Source organism: Corvus cornix, chromosome 3 (assembly GCF_000738735.6).
Source record: "Corvus cornix cornix isolate S_Up_H32 chromosome 3, ASM73873v5, whole genome shotgun sequence".
NCBI classification, from domain to species: Eukaryota; Metazoa; Chordata; class Aves; order Passeriformes; family Corvidae; genus Corvus; species Corvus cornix.
Window position 1 is genome coordinate 14,366,247 of NC_047056.1, and position 20,402 is coordinate 14,386,648.

At 50.2% G+C, this 20,402-nt stretch overlaps 1 protein-coding gene across 1 annotated transcript; it reads right to left on the minus strand.

Moving 5' to 3' along the window:
* Nucleotides 1-425: 425 nt before the first annotated feature.
* Nucleotides 426-12,372, minus strand: LBH (LBH regulator of WNT signaling pathway). Its single transcript, XM_039569458.1, has 3 exons — nt 12,205-12,372; nt 11,352-11,454; nt 426-2,906 (listed from the first exon to the last, which is right to left on the minus strand). The coding sequence occupies exons 1-3, from the start codon at nt 12,228-12,230 to the stop codon at nt 2,706-2,708; spliced, it is 330 nt and encodes a 109-aa protein (XP_039425392.1). The 5' UTR covers nt 12,231-12,372; the 3' UTR covers nt 426-2,705.
* Between the last annotated feature and the right edge of the window lie 8,030 nt (nt 12,373-20,402).

Consider the following 20,402-nt stretch of genomic DNA (forward strand, 5'->3'; position numbering starts at 1 on the left):
CATGACTTCATGTTCTGTAAGGTTAGGTAAGGGGGTAGATGTAGATTACAGATATAAATATGGATTTTTTTTCAGGAACAAATAAGCTGAAGCAGCAGTTTGCTGCAGCCTTTCACACAGCAATGAGCAATCACAGGAAGATGGAAGGCAAAGGTGCTGCCCCTCACTCAAGTTCCAATGCCCTATGGCACTGGAAACCTAAGTCACTCTTAAGTTGATTTAGGTTTCCAGTGCCATAGGGCACGAATTGAGGCCAGCCACAAGCATGAAACCAGCATCTCCAGGCACAACTGATAGACATGAGTCTCTTCAGGTGTGTGCATTAGCCTTGCAAGTCAGCACACCTAAGACCTGAAACACCAGGCCTGGCCATGATCTGGAAGGTTGACCATCCCAACCCACTACTGCAGTAAAAACAAAGCCAGTATGTTTGGAAAGCATTTTCAAACTTTATTTACAACTGTCACAGTGACAAAAATGTAGTTTGAAAAAAATGCTAGCTTCTCCCTGAGGCTCAAAAAAGAATTACAGAAATATAGAATGTATATAATACAACAGGAGGAGTTTTACTGGAGTGCTTTGTTCTTTAGATACGTTCAACAACAAATAGAAATATACACAATACTTCCAAAAAAAGGATGCAGACAGAAATATGCAAGTCTTTAGGGCAGACAGCAGGTCTGAAGTCCAAGGATTGCCATCTCACTGCTGCCCACATGGTAATATCTTTGATATAGAGCTTTGACTTGGTGGTACAGATGGTAGAGACCAATAGAGAGTAACACTTAGAACTAAGACGACTGGCTGGTATGCAGGTGTACAAGCTCATTCCAGTAAGACAGCAAGACTAGAACAAGTGTTACAGATACAACAGCTGAATCCATCGCTAGAGAAAATGGTATCACCACATCATGGCCATTCAGTGATCAACCATCCACCAAGGTGGGCAGGGAGAGTGTCTGACTGGGTCTGCATGGCTGGGCCAGAGGCCAGCTGCAGTGTAGGAACACTGAATTTCTCCTGCTTTGTGCTAACTCATCTCCAAACTCCGATCTGTCCGAAAATAGTTACACAGAGCTGATAAATTATTGCCATTATGTTGAAACGCAAGCAAGACAAGACTAAAACAGTGCTGCCAGTATGTTAAAAGCAGTTCCCAAACCCCACCAGCGTTTAACTACTCATGAGGTATTAAAAATACAAATACACACATGTCCAAATAGATTTTAAAAATGGAACCAGTTATAAGCAAAGGGGGGTGGCATTGGGATTATTATGGAAGTTTGGTTAAGGCCTTGACATTTCTTTTTCTCTTCCATGACCCCAGATTTGGTTTAGGTGGTAACTGCTCTCATCCTATCCCAAGACTGACTGGCTCCCAAGCTGGTCCCCAAAGCTGCAAGATCATCCCTTTCCAGGAAAGCAGCAGGTTGCCTTGTCTGGCAGCAGACTGGCCTTCTCCTTGAGGAAGGATATGGTGAAGAAAGGACAACCACAGACTTCACAAGCCAGTCTGCACTCCATTAAAGCAACCATGAACATTTCACCCTCACTAAGAAGCAGGAACACATCTTGTCTAAGGACACCCAGGCTAATCCTCTCCCAGCAGACCCCATCCTGCAAACCCCACTGGTGATCCACACTAGATCTGGTGTTTCGTCTTTGGATGACCCCCAGGTCTGGCAGCCCTCCCCACAACACCCCCCCCCAGCCTGTCCTGCATTGAGGAGGCCCTGCAGTGCAAAGCTGGAGGAGAACCCCCCACCCCAGCCCTCTCAAGCCCATTGACCAGCAAGTTAAGAGACACAAAACCCTACAACCTCAAGGACACCAAGGCAAGGAGGCATAAATCTCCCCCCTCGGGCTTGGGGCACCGTACAAGACGAGACCACCCCACAGCAGCCTCAGCAAATAGGAGAGAAGAATCTGAGGTGTTCTTGCCACAGACAGAAGCACCTTTTTACATCGGATGCACATCACCTCACACTCACCACCTGCAAGACAAACTAGGGCGTCGCAGGAGAGACGACAAGCAGCAGCCTAACACTACCCTGCAAATACAGCTGCTCAGCATTGAAGAGTCTAAAGGCAAACAAAGGGGCAGAAAGTAACTTTGGGAAAAGTGGCTGGAAAACAGGCTCAACAGCAAGAGCAAGAAACCAGACTACTCCTATGGATGCTCACCTTACCCTAGGAGGTGCCAGACCAGGGAGAGCTGCAGGCCCCTTGTCACTAGATCATATAGCCATGCTTCGCTATGGACACCCTTCTACCCCCCAACACACAAAATGGAAGCTGTAAGAAAGGCAAATCTGAGATATTTCGGCTCTGTTCTCATGCTTTTAGCCAGAGGCAGCTCCCAGCCAAACGCTGCCACCTCCAACTTTCTTCCCCCTCCCCGAGCTCCCCCCTCCAGCAGTCCTCGCGTGGTCACCCTCTGCCATGTGCTTGGAATTTCACTGCTGCCTCCGCCTCGGAAAAATACAGATAATGATCTCGAGAACAGCAAACATTTCTCTGCGTTACTTCCTTCCTTCCTCAGGAGGTCTGGTGACACCGAGGGCTTCAGTTCTTGATACAGAGAATACAAAAAAACTAAGATCTCGCAGGTGCAAAATTGAACTTGTCTTTTTAAAAAGACTTTCAAAAAAAGAGTGGCTCTTCCTTCAGAAGGGTGCAGTCCCTTGCCTTTCCTCAGATGCCATTTATTGCTCCTTGTTGTCCTTCTTTGCATCTTCACAGTTTTCCTCCTCCTCTTCCTCGTCCTCCTCCTGCACGAGGAACTCTTCAGGCGGCCATCTCAGCTCCCCGCTCTCCACATCCCCCTCCGTGGGCTCCACCACAATGGAGGGCAGGCGGTCCTTCAGCTTACAGTAACGATCAAAGTCCGAGGGGTCAGGGAAGATCTGAAAGAGCCAAGGAACAGGCTTGTGAGAGGGGCTGCATTCACACAGTCTCAGCCAAAACCCAGCTCGAGACATTTAGGTCTCCTGGGCAGACTAGTCTGGACACAGAGTCAACCACTGAGTGATGGGAATACTCTTGAACTTGTAAATAACCTTTTCAAGTCTCCAAGTAATGGAAATGAGCACTGCCCAAGAGGCTTCTGAAGCACGCGCTTGCTTGGATAGTGCTCAGCAAATAGGTGTCTGCCCTTTTGGATATTTATCCAAATGCCTCTCCCCCCCAGCCCTGCTTTTGCATTAATGCTCTTGAGTTTGCACACAGAGCTATCTCGATCAGAGAATCTGAGATCTCATTTCCTGCTGCTGGTCAGGCTGCACATGAAAACAGGCTTGTTCTCCAGGCCCTGCTGCTGGGAGGCAGGAGGCTCATGGCAAGCCAGGGCCCGCGCAGCAAGGGCCTGTGCCTGGTATCACTCCAGGGCCACAGTGCCAGCCTGAAATAGCCCAGCTGCATTTTAGAGATAATTTTGGCAGTGTTCTGCACACTACAGCTACCATACATCAGCAGCAAAACTGAGCAGGACACTCATTTTATGGAAGGGCTAGGGACTGGACCACACTTCTTCAGGAAAGGGGTACCTGTGCCATAGCCAGCAGTTATGCACTGTATTTCTCATGCAGTGATTATGAGGACTCCTTGATCTCCAGCCCCTCAAGGTGCACAGACCTTACCCATTCCCTCCCACCCATTGCTTGCCACATGGATGCACTGCAGCAGTACCAGGGCCCACACTCACTGGTAGTGCCACTGGGATGCACACTTTGGTCCTACTAGGAACTGAGGCAAAGCACAAGTACAGGAATAAAACTGCTGCTGCAGCATTAGCAGCAGCTTTGCATGACTAGATTGCAACGTGAACAGAAAAGGTTGTGTTACTTGTGGGTAACTTGCTAGGGGAACAGCTTCAAATCCCATCTCATCCAGAAGGGAACTGCTGGGTGCTAAGATCCACTTGCCACATCAGATCTCCTGGTTAGTAACCAGAAGTTTAAACAACCAGAAGGTTAAACCACCACCTGCTATTTCAAACAATTTTATCAGTGCCCATTTCACATTAGAGTTGCATTTAAACACCCCAAAGAAGAAAATGACAAAGTGCATTTTCCCCTTGAGGTTGTAGGCCAGGTGAGAAGTCATGTGGCTGTACTCTTCTTTGAAAGTCATCTGCATTCAAGTGAGTCGCAAGAGCATCCTTGCAGGGAGCAGCACTGCCAGTCTGAGAGCAAGACCTGATCTGCTTTGATCTTTGTGGTTCCAGATACCAAAGCAGACTCCCTGTCCAGGAGCCCTGAGCATTAACCATGAAGCCTCTTTCTCCTTGTGCCAATCATGTGGGTACCCACCACCTTGGGAAGCCCTGGCCACAGAAAGTGAAATAACATCCTATCAACTCCTTCTTTAGCCTAGCAACTATTAACTACAGCATCACCTCCTTGGCAACATTCAGTCTTCTACTGTTCAGCCTCATTTCTCCCTCACATCCAAAGCTTTGTGGCAATGAGACTGCCAAGCTGAGAAAGCCACCCAGCTGCTACCTAATGCAAAGCCAGGCAAGGTAACAAAGGCATGCACAAATCAGGGGCTGGTTGCACATGATCATCTGGTCCTGGGGACAGTGGTGCAAGAGACCAGCTCCCACCATCCACGTTTTTCAGGTGCACAAGAGCAGCTGAGGTCCTTTGAGCACAGCCACATCAACCTGGGCATCACAGTGTGAGCTACTTGCTATTAGTCACTCCCCGCACCGGTGAGACAGCAACTGTTTCTTGGAGCTTTGTGGCTTCTGCTTGGCCAAACAAAGGCAGTTTCAGGCACACAGTGCATTACTGAAAGTACAGTCAGTGGCTCTTAAGCATCAAGTTACCTAAACCTAGGATGGGGAAAAAAAATACCCTTGACATTACATGGTTTAGAAGGTTGCAGTGGAAAAAAAAGTGTGGTTCAAGAGGTTACATAAGCTGATAATGTCATGAAAATAGCCTCCTATGCAAGAAAAATAGCAGTATAATAATTAAACTAACCTTTGGCTGCTATTATTTTAAGCACATTAGGTCAAATTGGAGCAATTTCTTTGAAAATAGCCTGCCAGATTTTTTTCCAGAAACTAAGTAGTAGTCATTTCCTTACAAACAAATATCCACAAAATGTGGTGAGCAGCTTTTTTAATAATAAAAAAAAACCCAGCACAATCTTATCTCAAGCAGCTGCAGGACAGGCCGAACCCAAGAAGGTCAGGATTTTTTCCACTAAGTCATGCTTTTTAATCGTTGAGGCAGCATGAAGGGAGATGTTGCAACTGCACTTTGAAGGGGCGTGGACAGTCAATGGAAAAAATACAGAAAGGCAGATTTCCTCCAATGTGACAGGCAGGGCGACAGCAGGCCAAGCACCAGGGCCCAAGGCAAGAGGGTTTAAGACTAAGTGTACATGTGAGGAAGCCAAGTGGAAAGGTTACCCCAACCAGCCTCCCCACTCCTCTTTATAGAAAAGGATAAGCAAGCACCAGCTCTCTCTGTCCTGCTCCAGTAGTGCCATGCTACATTGGTTCCACAGACCTAATCTGGTCCCACTCCAGATTTAGACAATGGGGAGGAAAAAAAACCTCCCTAACTTGCAGCAAGCTCCATGCTGGGAATGCAGCAGCTCAGCTCTGACCTGGGAGCTCTGCACCCTCCAGCAAAGCAGCCAGAACAGCAAAACTCGCCTCCAAGCCTTTCTGCTGACATTACCCTGCTCAGGAGCAGGGGAGCAAGACACTGCACCTCCCACCCCACAAAGAGGGCAACAGACTCGAGTTAGCTTCTCCCTCTCATTCATGACACAGAGCCACCTTGCACACAGCTGAGGCAGATGCCTTCCCCTGGCTGACCTGGTCACTTGATGAGGGACAAGTGACAACCAACTGGTTGTGATGGCTGCCTAAAAGCAAATTTAGCAACAATTCAAAGGTATCTTCCACCCCTTCACTTGCATGATACCGCACAAGGGGCTGCAACTGCTTCCACAGAGCCTCCCCCTGTAGCTGGGCCCTAATCCTCACCATGGAGAGACACATCCAACACCTCTAGACCCACAGAGGACACGTATGTTGCTTCTTGCACTACTCAACACAGCTTCTTGCTAACGGCAAGACTGGTTTTTACAGGGCCCTCTGGATTTATGTCTGGGGAACTGCTCTCCTCATGAACTTACCCAGATCACACACAAATCTACCAAATTCTTGCCTTGCAGCTGGAAAGGGCAGGGAAAAGCAGAACTTGAAACAAAAGCTTGAAATGATTTTAGGAAGATCATGTTTGCCTCTGCTTCAGATGATCTAGCTTTGCTATCCTCAGATGAAGTCTTGGCAACAAGAACGGAAAGTTTTCATTGCCCTGGGGAGGCTCATACCCTCTCTCAGCATTCACAGGGATGGAGAAACACCAAAAGCAGGAGAGATGTCAGACAATTAAGAAGATTAGCTCAGCACTACCATAATCCAAGTGACACTTGTAAATTCAAAACAACTTCCACATGTGTACTCCATACCAACACCCATAGTTAAAATGCTTGTCTCCCCTCCCATGGGGCTGAAAACTATTTAAATTGTATTACAGGGAGACTAAAGAAATGAGATCTTTCCAAATTAAGTTACTGGTTTGGGGGAAAGCGTTGCTTCATTGTGGTAGCACTATACAAGACTGCAAAGTCCGTACTGGGAGACATCCCACTTCAGGTACAGGATACACACCCCTGATGGACACATCTCACTCATCCTCCCTGGGCTGAAGAGCTGAATTTTGTGCCTCTTCAGCAGTATCGAGGCAATATTCCAAATCCCAAACCATCATTTAAGTTCTGAAAATAAAACTTTACTGCCATTGAGAAGCATGGCAAGTTCATTTCAGGAAGTATCTCACCCACCTCTCAGTGTCCTCTTTGGAGGACTTCTCCAGCTACAATGCATACATTTACTCACACAGTAGTCATGACTTGAGAACGAGCTCCAAGTATGTACATAGCAGCTGTGACTCAAGGTGATGAGCCACAACAACTCCCCAGCCACAGAAATACTGCCCTGTCTCAGGTCATGATGTCAGGGAAACTTCCTACATCTAACCATTTTCCCTCAGAGTAACAAGGCATCAAAGTAGGGGGGAAAAACACGCTCTGAGGTGTTCCAATGAGCTGCTGTCCTCAGTTTGGACTTCAGTGGAACACTTGTGCACAGCATAGCTGCAAACATGATTACTTTTGGATCTGTTTATCCCATATCCTGCTTCGGCCTTCATTTAGGTCCCAGACCCTGGAATACACATTGACTCTGCCTCCTAATCTTGTCTAGCAGCTGTGCTTGCTATCACCACCTTTTTGCAGCCTTGCCTCAAAACCTTCCACAGCAGCAAGCAGCAGCTCTGCTGAAGGACTTCCCCTGCACAAATCAAGGCTGCACAGACATGAAGCACCTCACAAGAAAACAATTACAGAGGAAGTACAATTTCCATTGAGCCAACAGCCCCATGGTCATTAACATACTGGTGGTCATTTAATTGGAGGGATCCAGCAAACACAGCTCAAGCCCCTCAGCATGGGAAGCCAGTGCTTCCCCAGGGCTGGTGAAGAGAGGTTGCACTCACCAGAAATGACTTCCCCAACACCAAGCTTTTGGCACAGCCACTGGATAGAGCCTTAAGCCTATTTACCCAGATTCAGCTACTCTGACATGCTTCCCAGCAAGCTGTGGCTGTGATTAACCTAGACAGATCCCAGCATGAGATCACGACTTAATAGAGCTCAAGCTCCCCATGACAACCAAACCTCAGCTGATGGCATGAGGCAAGCTCAGCCCCCACAGGCCAGTCTCCTACACGGGAGCCTGAAGGACCAGCAAGTCACCAGCCAGCAGCAAAGCAGCACACTCAACTCAGGACACTGCCTTTGCTCAGAACACACACTTTGGAACTTGAAGTATTTTCCATTGTGCTCAGACCCTGCTCCACTTCCAAGAAGCAAGGTAGGATTCTGGTCAAGGCACTGTTTTGACAGCAGCTCCATGAAATGATTAATTCAGCCTCAGTTTCAGTGGCATTGTTTGTGCCACTGGGAGACAGCAGCAGAGGACAAGCTGGTAGAGTGCTGATGAGGCTCTTCAAAGAATGGGTATTTCTAGGGCTGGGAAACAGCAAACAGTGCACTAGCTCTGGCTGGCAGCAGGAACAGCCCAGCTCACTGGACATTGCCAGGCAGGAAGTGCATGAAGCCCTCCATAGCCACATCTGTTTGTAGCAGGGGCAACTTGAGCCATCAGCTGCATTTCAATGAGTTTTTTGTTTAGTAAGTCCCATGGGAATTATGGGACATCTATTAAAGATCCAGAAATAGCTTCTCACTGCAGGCACAAGACCCAGCATGACATCATCTCTTCAGTCACATCTTCTGTTTTGTCTATGCTGCCCTGTTCTGGGACTAATGCCCCAAATTCACCACTCACTTCTGCTCAGGCCCTTGAAATCTGTTGACTGAACCATCTTCAGGGGGCTCAGCAGCTTGCTGTCACAAATACAGAAATGAAAGGTGTCTTGCAGAGGAAGATTTTGAAGCTAGCACACTAGCTTACAAGCATTTTGCATATTAACTGGAAAAAGGGCATTCCTATGATGAGAAAGCACATTTGCCTTAAGCCTATGGAGGCAACTCAGTTAATACTGGTATTACCTCTGCAGTCTGAGTTTTCACACCATTGAGCAGTGATGATCAGCCCAGCAAAGGGCACAGTGCTTCACCAGGGAGGGGAGTACAGAGCTTCAGCTAATGTCCAGGACAGAGAGACACCCCAGGGGGTGGAAGATGCAGAAGAAAAAAAGTCAACAACCCAAGTTCCCTTCATAAGGGCCAAGACAGAGAGGAGCCCTGAAGTTCAATGAACTCCACAAGACAGAGGAATCAGATTGCTGAAGTTTATACTCAGGGTATGAGCTTGCTTCCTCAGTTTATTTCCAAGTAAAGGCAAAAAGACTTTGAAACAGTAGTCTTGGTAGAACACGTCTGTCTGCTGCAGGTACTGGTGTGCTTTAGAATTCCAGCAGTGCTGCTGTGCTGTACCACCTCCTCTGGTCCAGACAGTTTCATGCCTGCCTCCAGTGGCAGAAGCAGCCCCCAGTCTCACAGGCAGCATCCTACAGACCAAGTCCCAGGCAGTCCCTGCTCTACACAGCTTGAAGGTGGAAATTTTGAACCTCAGTTTGAGGTCATCTTTGTAGTAAAATAAATTCAAGATCTACTAAAGGAACAAGAGAAATTTTTGAAGCTAAAAGTTTGCCTCTCCTGGTTCTGGCTCCACTTTTTATTTTTTGCCTCTCATAGCCAGCCCAGGGCTGTTAGACTGTGAGCGCCTGACGCTGCAGATGAGTGGAGGAAGATGCTGCAAGCTTAGAACAACAAGCCTCAGTGTAGGAGCAGTCATGCTCCATTAGCCCTGTCTGGTTTTAAGTTATTGCACTACAGCTTTCAGACAAGCATACAATTTTCCACGTACCAAACTCTCTCCATCAGCAAGATGAGGCACAAAGTGCCAAAGTCTGAGGTAGAACAAAAAGTTCATAGTGCTATTTGCATCAGATTTGCCCTTGCTGGTCTCAGTTGAGTTTTCAACCCTTTAAGGATGCTTTCAACTTACCTTGACTTACACTGTGACATTCTCAGCCTAGCAGCCAGAGAAGGAAGGCTGGATCCTGCTCCCCAATCCTCTTTACACTAACCTAATTTAGAGGTAGACCTCATACACAGCCCACACACTGCTATTGCCAAAAGAGTCTTGCATTTCAGCTCCTTTACTCTTGCTGCCATCAGTTTGCTTCACATCAAGGTGAAGTTCCTTGCAGGCATTTGAAAAAAAATCATCTATGACTAGACCACTAAAGAGAACAGATCTAGGATCAAAAGCCCTGCACAGATATGAGTTGTCAGCATTTATGACTCACATGCTCAGGTTCAGGTGATCCACTCAAAACCAAACAGGCCTGTTCCCCAGTTGGCCCAAGCAGACTTATCAAGGTCCTTAGCACTTGGGGAAGAGCCTTGCTGAAGTGATCATTAGAACAAGCAGGGCACCTAGATTCTTCCTCTCCCTGGGAATTTGGATGGGTAAATAGAAGCCTTTGACCTGACTGGGTTAAGCCTCTTCATAAGGTGACCCATAAAGACATCACATGCAGGTTAGTTTGCTTCAGGTCTAACCACTGTCATTCCTCTGCACTCCATCTGTAAGAGAGGAGGAGAGGCCGTAGACTCCCCACTAATTCAAGCACTGAAGCACAGCTATAAACCACACAACATGCATTATCCAGAATCCTGACTAAAAGAAGGAATGCATCCCCTTTTCTTCCACATAGCTTTAGCTTCTGCTGGAGGCCTGAGCCATGGCCCAAAGTTCAGTCGATTTCATGCTCTGGCGCACTGCTGCTGCCTTGTAGTTCCCTTTTCAGACATAAATATGCAAACATACAGCACCTCATCTGAATGCACACTTAGAGCAAGTGCCTCTGTGCAGGTTGTGTAACATCTGCAAAGGACGAACCCTGCATCTGGATCTGCCAGTAAGAGTCACCCAATGTACAGAGCAGATGCAAGTCATCTGCCAACATTCAGCATCTGTGTCAGATCTCATCAACAAGTCTCCTGGAAGTGCAGGAAGCCATGGAGCTTGGAGGCTAAGGTGCCTAACTTGTGCTTTGATTAACTACAGGCTAGGAAATGAAAGGGGTTTTGAGACTAAAAGACTAAGGCTCGATCTAGTTGAAGACCACTTCTTCACCCCAGCCATTGATCTAGAGATTAATAGCTAACTACATTGCTCAGAACTTTCAGAATGAATGCAACTCGTGCCCCCAAATACCGATATCTCCAGTGACATTTCAAGGCTCATTTAGGCTGTGGCTGGCCTCACTGTATCCTACAGAAGACTGTTAACCCTTTCAAATGGGCACATCAGTCAGGAAAACCAGGAACTAGATCAAATAGGTGTGGATGCCATATAAACAGCATCCTCCTGCTCTCAGCAGCTCAACTCTATGCTGTGTTACAAAGATCTCAATAGCCCTCTCAGCCCAGTGAGTGGCATGAATCCTTCTTTAACCCATCTCCCACTGAGCCCCGGGAATGCTGAATGAGTGAGGGCTCGGTCACTTCAAAACAACTGAATCCTCTGCCAACCCACACTGATAGCAAGTGATATTTTACACAACCATCTCCTGCCAAGCAAACATTCCAGTCTGTTGACTAGGTCTCACTACGGCAAAGACGTGCTATTAGGTCAGGCTATGGAAAGGTACGTTAGACCAAGCTTACAGTCTAGCCCAGGTAATTCCACATGGGATTAATGCCTCAACTGCCAGAAAAGCACTTACCTGATACGACAGCCCATCCTTGCGGGGGCTTAATCCGATCTCATCCATGGCTGGGGTGTTCATCATCACTTCAGTCATTTCAGCGGATTTCAGATAATCAGCGCTAGAGACAAAAGACAGCATTCCAGTGATCTGAGGGGCTCCGGGAGGACGGAGCACAAGTCAAGCAGCGAAGCGAGCAGCAGAGCCTGTAGGCAAGTCTTTTTCTGGTCCCTTCCTTCCTGCCCCCCCTTGGAAGGCAGCGGAAAAAGCTCAGTACCTCGTAAGCCAGAGCTACATCCAATGCCCTCGGAGCACCTCCCCGGCTCTCCCCCCAAGAGCCCAGCTCAAGCACACCCGGGGACGCTCCGGCAGCAGCGCTTCGCTTTTAACTCCGCTTCCTCCAGCTCTGCCCCGCGGCGGAGGCTGAACTTGAAAAACCACAGTAAATAAAGTGCAAGCGCGGGGGTTTTGGTTTTTCTTTTTCTTTTTTTTTTTTTTTAATTTTTCAAGCCAGTGTGCTTTAGACCCCGCTGACTTATTGTACAACCTCGGGGACTTCCACGCCGGCGGAGCGCGCGGGGCCAGTTCCAGCCCGGCTTTTACAGCCTTGATAGCATTTCCAGCGCGGGGAAGCGAAGCGAGCTCCCGCACCTCGCAGTTCCTCCGCTGCGGCTCGTCCCGCTATCGCCCGGCTCGCACCGCCCGCCCTGGGAACCGCTCCCCAGGGCCCCTCGCCGTCCCGCTGCCCGGCCGCCTCCCGGGGCAGGGGGCGGCTGAAGGGGCTCGGCCTCAAGCGCCCCCCGGCCCCGGCAGCACCCCATCGGCAGAGCCGCCATCCCCCGCCCGCCCCCCAGGGGAAGCGCCCACTCACCAGGGCAGGGGGCACAGCACAGACATGAAGTCCCGGCAGAGGCTGCCCCGGGCGGGGAGAGGCGGGAGGGGCACCCAGGCGCTGCGGGACACGGCGGGACGATGCGCGGCGCTGCTCGGGACCGACCAAACTCCCTCACGCCGCGGCCGCCGCCTCCGCTCTGAGCCCAGCGCCCGCCGCCGCGCTGCCTTAAATGGCCCCGGGGGCGTGGCCGGCCCCAGCCCCGCCCACCCGCCTGACGTCAACTTTTTCATGAATGGCCTCGGCGCGCGCCGCCGCCGGGGGGAGGTGTGGGGGTCCGTGTCCGTGTCCGTGTCCGTGTCCGTGTCCGTGTCCGTGTCCGTGTCCGTGTCCGTGTCCGTGTCCGTGTGTGTGTCCCCATGGCCCTATCGCCCCAAGTCCCTGTGGCCCCGGGAACAGGTGGCGGTGGCGACCTCGGCCCAGCCCAGGTGCTCCCGGTGCAGACACGCGTGTTCCCGCTGTTTCAGCCCGGGCCGAGGTGGGATGCGGCCCCCCGCCTCCGCTGCCGGCCGCAGGGGGACGTACCGGCGGTACCCGGAGCATCTCTGGGGCTGGGTCTCACGAAGCCCACCCCCTTCATGGTGGTGATGGCGTGGGGGGGGGGGCCGGGGGCACGGCCAGGGACGGCACGTACCGGAGAAGTGGCAGCGGCTGCTCAGCCCTGCTCCTGCCAGCACCTTTCGTGCCCCGCACCTCTTGCTGGAGTAAAAGCTGAGTGAGCAGCTTCACGGGTCCGAGCTATATTTAGCAAACCAATGTGAATCAATGACGGGAAGGCGCAGGAAGAGAGAGAGAAGCAAGTCCATTCGCTGCCCGAGCAGCGTGAGCACTGTGGGCAGCTGTAGGTGAAGCACATTTCCCGCGTTCCCCTCCCAACATGAAACTTCTGGAAGGCAAAGTACATCTTCGGGCGAAAGGCCTGGGCACCCGAAACTCAACGTGAGTCCCGCCATTGTGCATCGATCTGCCCGTGTTCGTGCAGCCTAAGAAAAGGGCTGTGCCCCGAGGCACATGCCTGCAGGGCAGGGCTCGGCCACAGGATGAGCCGGGCTCTCCAAGGCTGCTGAAAGGTGCTCAGGGCTTTTGGGGACCGTTCCCTGCTCTGCCTGCTTTCCCAGGGAGCGGTATGTTGCCGTACGCTGACAGGTGAAGTTTGGTGCCGGGAGTGTTTGGATTCCACCTGTCGTTCCATGCTGCTGCTCAGACTTGGCCAACACAGTGGATAACCAAGCACACAGTTACAAACGCTTCTCGTGTTTCCCTCAAACGCAGGACACAGCTGCTGCCGTGCTTCACACACATATGTATGCACGGCCAAATACACACTCTTTGTCCCATTTTTTAAGTGCTAAAAAAGCACAAGTTCAGTGCATCTGAAGGGAAGCTTTGCCCTCAGCTATCCTGCAGACTGTGTATAAATAAATGTGTACGTCCATACGTGCATGCGTTTCCTCAGACCGGATAATTTAATCTTCTTAGATTCATATTATATAATGTGAGCGTATGTGGGTGTTTCACATCAGGCTTCAGCAAGCTGCTACTTTGTGCCAGATTAAAATGAATCACAAGGAGTCAATCGAGCCCCTGCAAGTTTGTGGAAATTCAAGTGGGTGTGAGTGAGCTCCCTGCAAAGGGCCACCAGTCACCTTCCACAAGGTTAACGGGAGGGAGGCAGCAGAGGAGACTTGGTGCACAAGTCCCTTTGCCTTCCTTGAGCCTCCTGGTAACAAGGTTTGGAGCCAGGGAGAGGAGTAAGAAGACAACCAAGTCTCCAAAGTGCTGAGGAAACAGCTTCCCTGTGTTTTGCTGGCCTGTCCACTCAGACCCCCTCTCCCTGCTGCATCCCGTGGGACATATACATTCACATTGACTATCTTTGCTGATTTCTGCACTAATAGAACACAAAGACTTGACTTATAAATCACTTTTTTGAAGCTGAACAGTCCAAGTCAGTGGCTGGTGGTACATACGGGGGCTGGGAGATCACTCTGGGAGAAGGAGAGAGACAGGGTGCTGCTTCAGTAAAGTCTCTTAAAATTAACTTTGCAGCCTGCCCCAAATGCTTTCATCTCCCACCATGTCCAGCTAAAACGTGGGACATGAGATGGGACCATAGCTCAATTCCCTGGGACGTTTCATCCAAAGCAACCCTGCCTGTGTCCCTCAAACATACACACACCTGCTATGGATTTCCTGGTGTTGTCTGTACGAAGTAAAGGCCAATGAAAACCCCAAGTTCCTCTTGCAACAGGTACTCCTAAATGTCTCTGTAAATGCCCTCCTCCAATCAGCAGGTCTTGAGGGTCAAGGTTTTGCCCTCCTTGGGAAGCTCATTCCTTTAAGTATATAATTTTTGATACATCAGTGTCCCTGAAGGAGGTCAAGGGCCAGGACAGGGGCTCACCCTCCATGGCTCCTGCAGCCACCACTGACAAAAAGCAGCTCAGATCAGCCCTTTGCCTGTGTCCTCTGGACATTGCCTTGCCATCTTGGCTGGCACGGGAAGATAGTTTTGAGTTTCCACCTGGATAAGCGCCTTTCAGGGGGCGTGGGAGGGATGATACAGAACAAAATCCCTGGGTGTCTGTGCACTGAGTATGCAGATTACTTCCCAACGACTGGGTGAGAACATGGGCCCGGGCCCTAGCCAATTCCCATCTGGAGGCCTGGGGATCGGTGCTTTTATTGCTCGCTTTGGCACCAAGCCACGGCGAGATTTATTCGTGTGATTAACCCTAAGCGCGTTAATAGTCCTTTTGAAAGCAAAGGCACACCTCCCGTGATTCCCATCAGCCGCGCTTGGCTGCTTCCCTGCATCGAGGCGGCTCCACAGCCCATCCCCACCACGGTGAGGTTCTGTGGGTGACCTGTGTACCAGGAACACCACACCTTTGGCCCTACCCTTGGGGGAAGCCTTGCTGAAGGTATCCAGGTATCCCAGGGATGGGAGATGTGTTACAAGCCTGGGGAGGCATTCTCCATGCAGGGGAGATGTCCTGTAACAGCTGTGCCTCCTTCTGCTTTGCTGGCCCCAGCCAGATGTGAAAAGCCGGGGCTGCAGAGGTCAGCAGGAGGGGCTGTTGTACCTGCAGCTCCCACCTTGCTGAGAACAAGCTTTCCCCTTTATAACAATGTCTAGGCTGAAACCGAGGGAGCCAGATTAACCCTTGAGCTGCTGAGCTGCCACCTTGGAAATGGCGTGTCCAAGCAATCAGTTTTCATTCCATCCCAGATCCTAAAATGCCAAGTCCTCACTTCTCTCAGGGAGCAAAGCAAGAGGAGTTTCCTGCCATCCGTGGCCCCACAACCACAGAGCAGAACATGGGAGTAGAGAATAAAATAGGATCAGCTCAAAGTCTTTGATTGCAAATGAGAATGAGCCCCTGTGCTCTTTCTCTGCTCCCTTGAGAGGAGCAAGATACAAGCACTTCAAATTGGTATTTTTTTGTCTTTTGTTTTCAGCCAGTTCTAGTAAATGGAGTTCAACCTGCCCTGATTTCCCCTCGTTCCCTCATCTCAAGCGTTCACCAAGTTTCACTGCTGTGTGTTTTTGCATTAAACACTGGGGACTCCCCAGCTACCCGGGGGCAGGAACAGCAGCACTTGGGCTCTCAGCTGGGGTAAAGGGCTTTCCAGGGTGCTGAGCTGAGGGACACCAGATGAGCCCTCATGCCTTTTTTATTGCCTTCAGTTAATTTTATAAATCTCTATAATATTTTGCTTTTCAGGAGAGCATAAACCAAAAGAGGACAAACAAGTGGTAGCTTGTACATTCTGAATCAGCAGCAATCCATCAGGAGCAGAACAATGGTGAAGGACAGCCTATCTCTATCCCCACAGAAGACACTTGTGCATAAGCAGAGCCAAGGAGATTGCTAAGTTCCCCATATCTTCCCCAAATCTGTTTGCAACTGTAGGAGTTTTCATTGCATTTGCCTCCAAGCAAACACAAGACACTACATGTCCAGATTTCGATCCCACTTGGCACAGGCTGACCACATGATAGCCGGCCATGCTGGCATCCCAGCCCCTCAGCAGCCATGCACGTTGCCACCTCCCTTTTCCAAGGGGGAACTGAGGCTGCACAAGGCGACGTGACCAGCATGGGGTCACCCTTGGGGTCACCACCATTCGGGAGCGGAGCTCGCTGGTTCTTGTCTCCCGGCCAACGTTGCGAATCCTACAGGGAAAGTTTCCTAGTGAAAAAATAAACTCTTCCCACTTGGAATTTAAAAACAAAACCATGGAAACATTTCTCTCCATACTAATGTTTTGCAAAAAGTTATTTTAACAAATTTAAATTTGGGGCTTGATTTGACCGTCCAGTGCCCTTTGAAATAGTTGAATCCAGGCCATCACCACAACCATGTTGGAGCCAGGCCTCGAGCTCTGGCTTTCCTGACATCCTGCCAGCACCTTGGGCATTAAAGTCCCCCCTTCTCAGCTGAGAGCTGGTCAGCCTCTCCCCAGTTCTGCGTTCCTCCACACATAATGTGCAGTAGCTTGTTTTGCTTCACCACATTTCATGATCCCCTTGCAAAAAGCTTGAATGCCCAGGGATGCTGCAGACAAGCTGAAACAGCTGCCACCTGCAGGCTGCCACTTTGGTGGCACCACCAGAGACAGTTCCATTTGCCTCTGCCCAGCAGAATCTTCCCAAGAGGTGGTGACTGCAGCTCAAACAAAATCTGGACTGTCCCTGCATGGCCCTACCTGTGCATGACCTGGCACAAACCCTCTCCTCTCTGTGATCATGGCACACAATCTATTTATTTCCTTGGAAAAAAATAGGCTCTCGCAGTGTCATTCTTTCCAGCCACTTTCCACATAGCATTGCATTTCACAGTGACTTTCAGAGAGTGATTGAGAAGAAAAGGCCACTCAGTGTTTGGCTGTCCTGCTCTGTGTGCCTGGCTGTGAAGGGGGTTGGAGAGCAGAGAGGAAAAATGGGGTTCATACTCTGTGTTGAACAGAAAGAAGGATGGATACAGCTGGCAGAGCACAGGGTTTGATCTTATGGACCCAGATGGGCTGCTAAGGGCTTGGGAATTGGATCTGCTTTTGCAAGGTTGCCTCTGGTTTTATTTTACACTGACCCCCCAGGAAAGAAGGGGCCGTGCTGGAGCTGAGTTTGGAGCCTCTAGTGAGGCTGGCTCGGGGTAGCTCAGCTGGTTTCCATCCAGCTCTGCAGGCCCGATTCAGCAAAGACCTTAATCTTGTCCTGATAATTAGGTTTATGCTTAAAGACTTCTCTGAATCGGGGCCTTTCCTAGCATGGGGACAGCTCCTGTAGATAACCAGGAGGTGAGTGGAAGGGCTGGTGATAGGAGGAAAGGACAGAGGACATGGCTTCTCCGTCTCAAGAAACCTAAAATAGGATGACCTTGGTTTCTTCATGGTTTTCCTCTCTTTTCCTCTCCGTGGCTACAGCTGACACAGCTTGTTAGCCCCATGTCCTCCCTGGCCAGTTTTTCACCCACAGCCTGGCCCTTGTTCCACCCAGCCCTGCCTGGGACACGTCCCCACATAGGCTGCAGTCTTCCTGGGCACGTCTGTCACTCGTGGCTGGTCTCCATGGCTCTTCCCTGGCCTTCTCTGTTGCCCACCACTCACAACAGAGGGGCAGAATTTCAGAGCTGTTTCGCAATAAGGTAGAATTCCACAAAGCAGGAGAGAATTGGGTTCAAACCCTAGGGAAGGGGGTTTGATGTGGACCTCACATGGAGTAGGCGTCTCACCAGAATCCCCTTCAGGTTCCTGCAAGAGGAGGTGTCTTCTCCATCCTTCTGCTGAACCCTGATGGCACCCGCAGGAGATCCACTCGGATAAAGCATGGATGAGCAGCAGAGCCCCATGTTCAGGGCAGGATGATATATCCTTGCTGGACTCTCTGGAGTTGTAGTGAGCACCCTGCACCCTCAAGGAAGCCAGCAGAAAATGTGAGCTCTCAATGCAGCTCCAGATCATGCCAATACAGAAGGACACATTGAGAACAACGAGTGTCTGGATTAATATTTATATTCTGTCAAGGGAACAGAAATGCCTTTTGGCTGGAATTGGTGTATGGAAGATCTTTCATTTAAAAAATTGAATCCTTTACTCAATCCCTGCATTTCCCCTTTTCATCATCCTAGAGTTTTATTTATTGACAGGTTTATTTTTTTTAACGGGGTATGTTTTCTTAAACAGTGCTTTTTTTTTAACCAGAGTGTATTTTTTTAACACTGCTATTTATTTCCCTTTTAAAATCTGTTGGTCAAATGAGTAGTTCCCTGAGAAGAGTTGACCCTGGAGGCAACATCACCCCTTCCCAGTTTCTGGCAGGTCACTTGCAAGCATCAGGGAGAAAGTGGGAGCATGAGAAACACTGAGTCCCCTCCCTAAGAGGGGGAGAGGCAACATGGAAGTCCAAGCACCAAGAAGGCACCAAAACACAGGATCTGACTGGGGGAATTTATTGCTTCTGTAGTATCTCATCTGTGCTGTTGTACTTGTTTGGCTCTGGTGCTGTAATTAAAGCTGTGACTGCTGCTCTCACAGCACAGAGCAGCTTTTACACCGGTAATACTATTTTTACACCAAAGGAGGACTAACATTCTCGATGCCAGGCACATCTGTCTCCATAGAACTGAGCCAGTGCTCTAGCTTTGGCTGCTGTAAGGGCAGGTAAACCATCGTGTCCCCACCACAAAGCATGGGAGAGACTGAACACGTGGGTGCGTGGCAGCCCCCGGAGCTTCCTCAGCAGGGTCAGCTTTGTTAAAAAGAGTTGAAAGGACCGAGGGAAGAAAATCGGTGCTGAAAGTTTAGCACTGATTTAGGGGGATAGCTGCTCACCCAGCACTGAGCCCCAAGCTCTTCTACTTGTTGGATGAAAGCCAGACTTAGGAAGAGCTATGGCCACACTGCAGATGAGGGGCAGAGGACAACTTGAAACCAGGATGTGCTGGGTGGTCTGGCTCCTGGCAGGCATCCAGCTCCTCTGGGTTTGTGGTAGGTGCAGGCTTGGGGAGCAAATGCAGGCACTTGGGAGAGAGGGACTCTGACCACATGGGTCTCAGCAGTGCTCATTTCCACACTCTGTCCTGCATGTGCACAGGTGTGAAAGAGCCAGCATGGTCCCTTGTGGTCACTGGCCTGTCCCATCCCTGTCCTGATGAAAGTTTCTTACTGCTGCCTATTAAATCAAACCACGATGCTCAGCACCGACCTTAACTCTGACCAAACAGGACCTACATCTGTCAAGGAGCAAGAAGTAATCCCATAAAATCCTCAGCTTCCTACTTAAGAGTGGAGGCTAGTTATCCTTTTGCCTTCTGCTCCGAGAGCTCACTAAGACAGGGAATGATGCAGTAATTGCTTCTTTGGGGACTCAAGGAATGAATAGCTGAAGTAGCTCAGCTCTGAAGTCCTGTGCCTACTCAGTAGCAGCTCTTCCCTCCCTTTCCAAAGGCTGCAACATGGCCCCAATGGGGATTTGTGTTCCTGCTCTCGGTGAGACTTCTCAATCCCTGCTTTGTGACCCACTGCCCAGAATAACCATGTGGTAGGATGGTTCCTCTCTCCCCTCACCCACCACTACTCCTACCGTTCCCAAAGCAGCAGGGAAAGGATCCTGGCCCCAGCTCATCACATCCCATATAGTTACACACACGGGAGTGGGACACAGTCTTCACTATGTAGCCCCTTCATCCAGCAAGGCCCCCAGGAAGAGCCACTGTGGTTTGTCTGTCACAGCTCCGGGTACTTCCCATGGTAGGAAGCAGCCTGGTGGCTCCTGTCCTCTGGCAGCTGCATTGTCTGGCCAGCCCTCACGGGAAGGGATGGGCTTTATCTTAAATCTGTCACTGCTGTTGAAGAATTGTAATCAGACAGCTCAGTCATGCCACTAAAGAAGAGAAGAATTCTCTGCTCACCTACCTCTACTTCTATGGACTTCGGTGCAATCGCACGGGGACAAAACCCAGCCCCTTTGCCCCGCTGCGCGTATCGCTCCCGGCTGCTGAGGGCACCCAGGACACGCGGTGTCCCCATGCCACCCTGTGCCCATAGGTGGGAGCGGCCCCCCGCCTGCCACTGAAACCTGGGCACTGAAATTCCTGCAGAAAGCATCTTAGGGGAAAATTGCGTCCAGAGCGTGAACCGGCGGCACGAGCTGAGGCCCGTCCAGCTCTCCG

Coding starts and splice junctions, on each gene's coding strand:
- LBH (XM_039569458.1), bottom strand. CDS start 12,230: ATGTCTGTGCTGTGCCCCCTGCCCTG. Junction 11,455..12,204: donor GTGCTGTGCCCCCTGCCCTG/GTGAGTGGGCGC, acceptor TTTTGTCTCTAG/CGCTGATTATCTGAAATCCG. Junction 2,907..11,351: donor AGGATGGGCTGTCGTATCAG/GTAAGTGCTTTT, acceptor TGGCTCTTTCAG/ATCTTCCCTGACCCCTCGGA.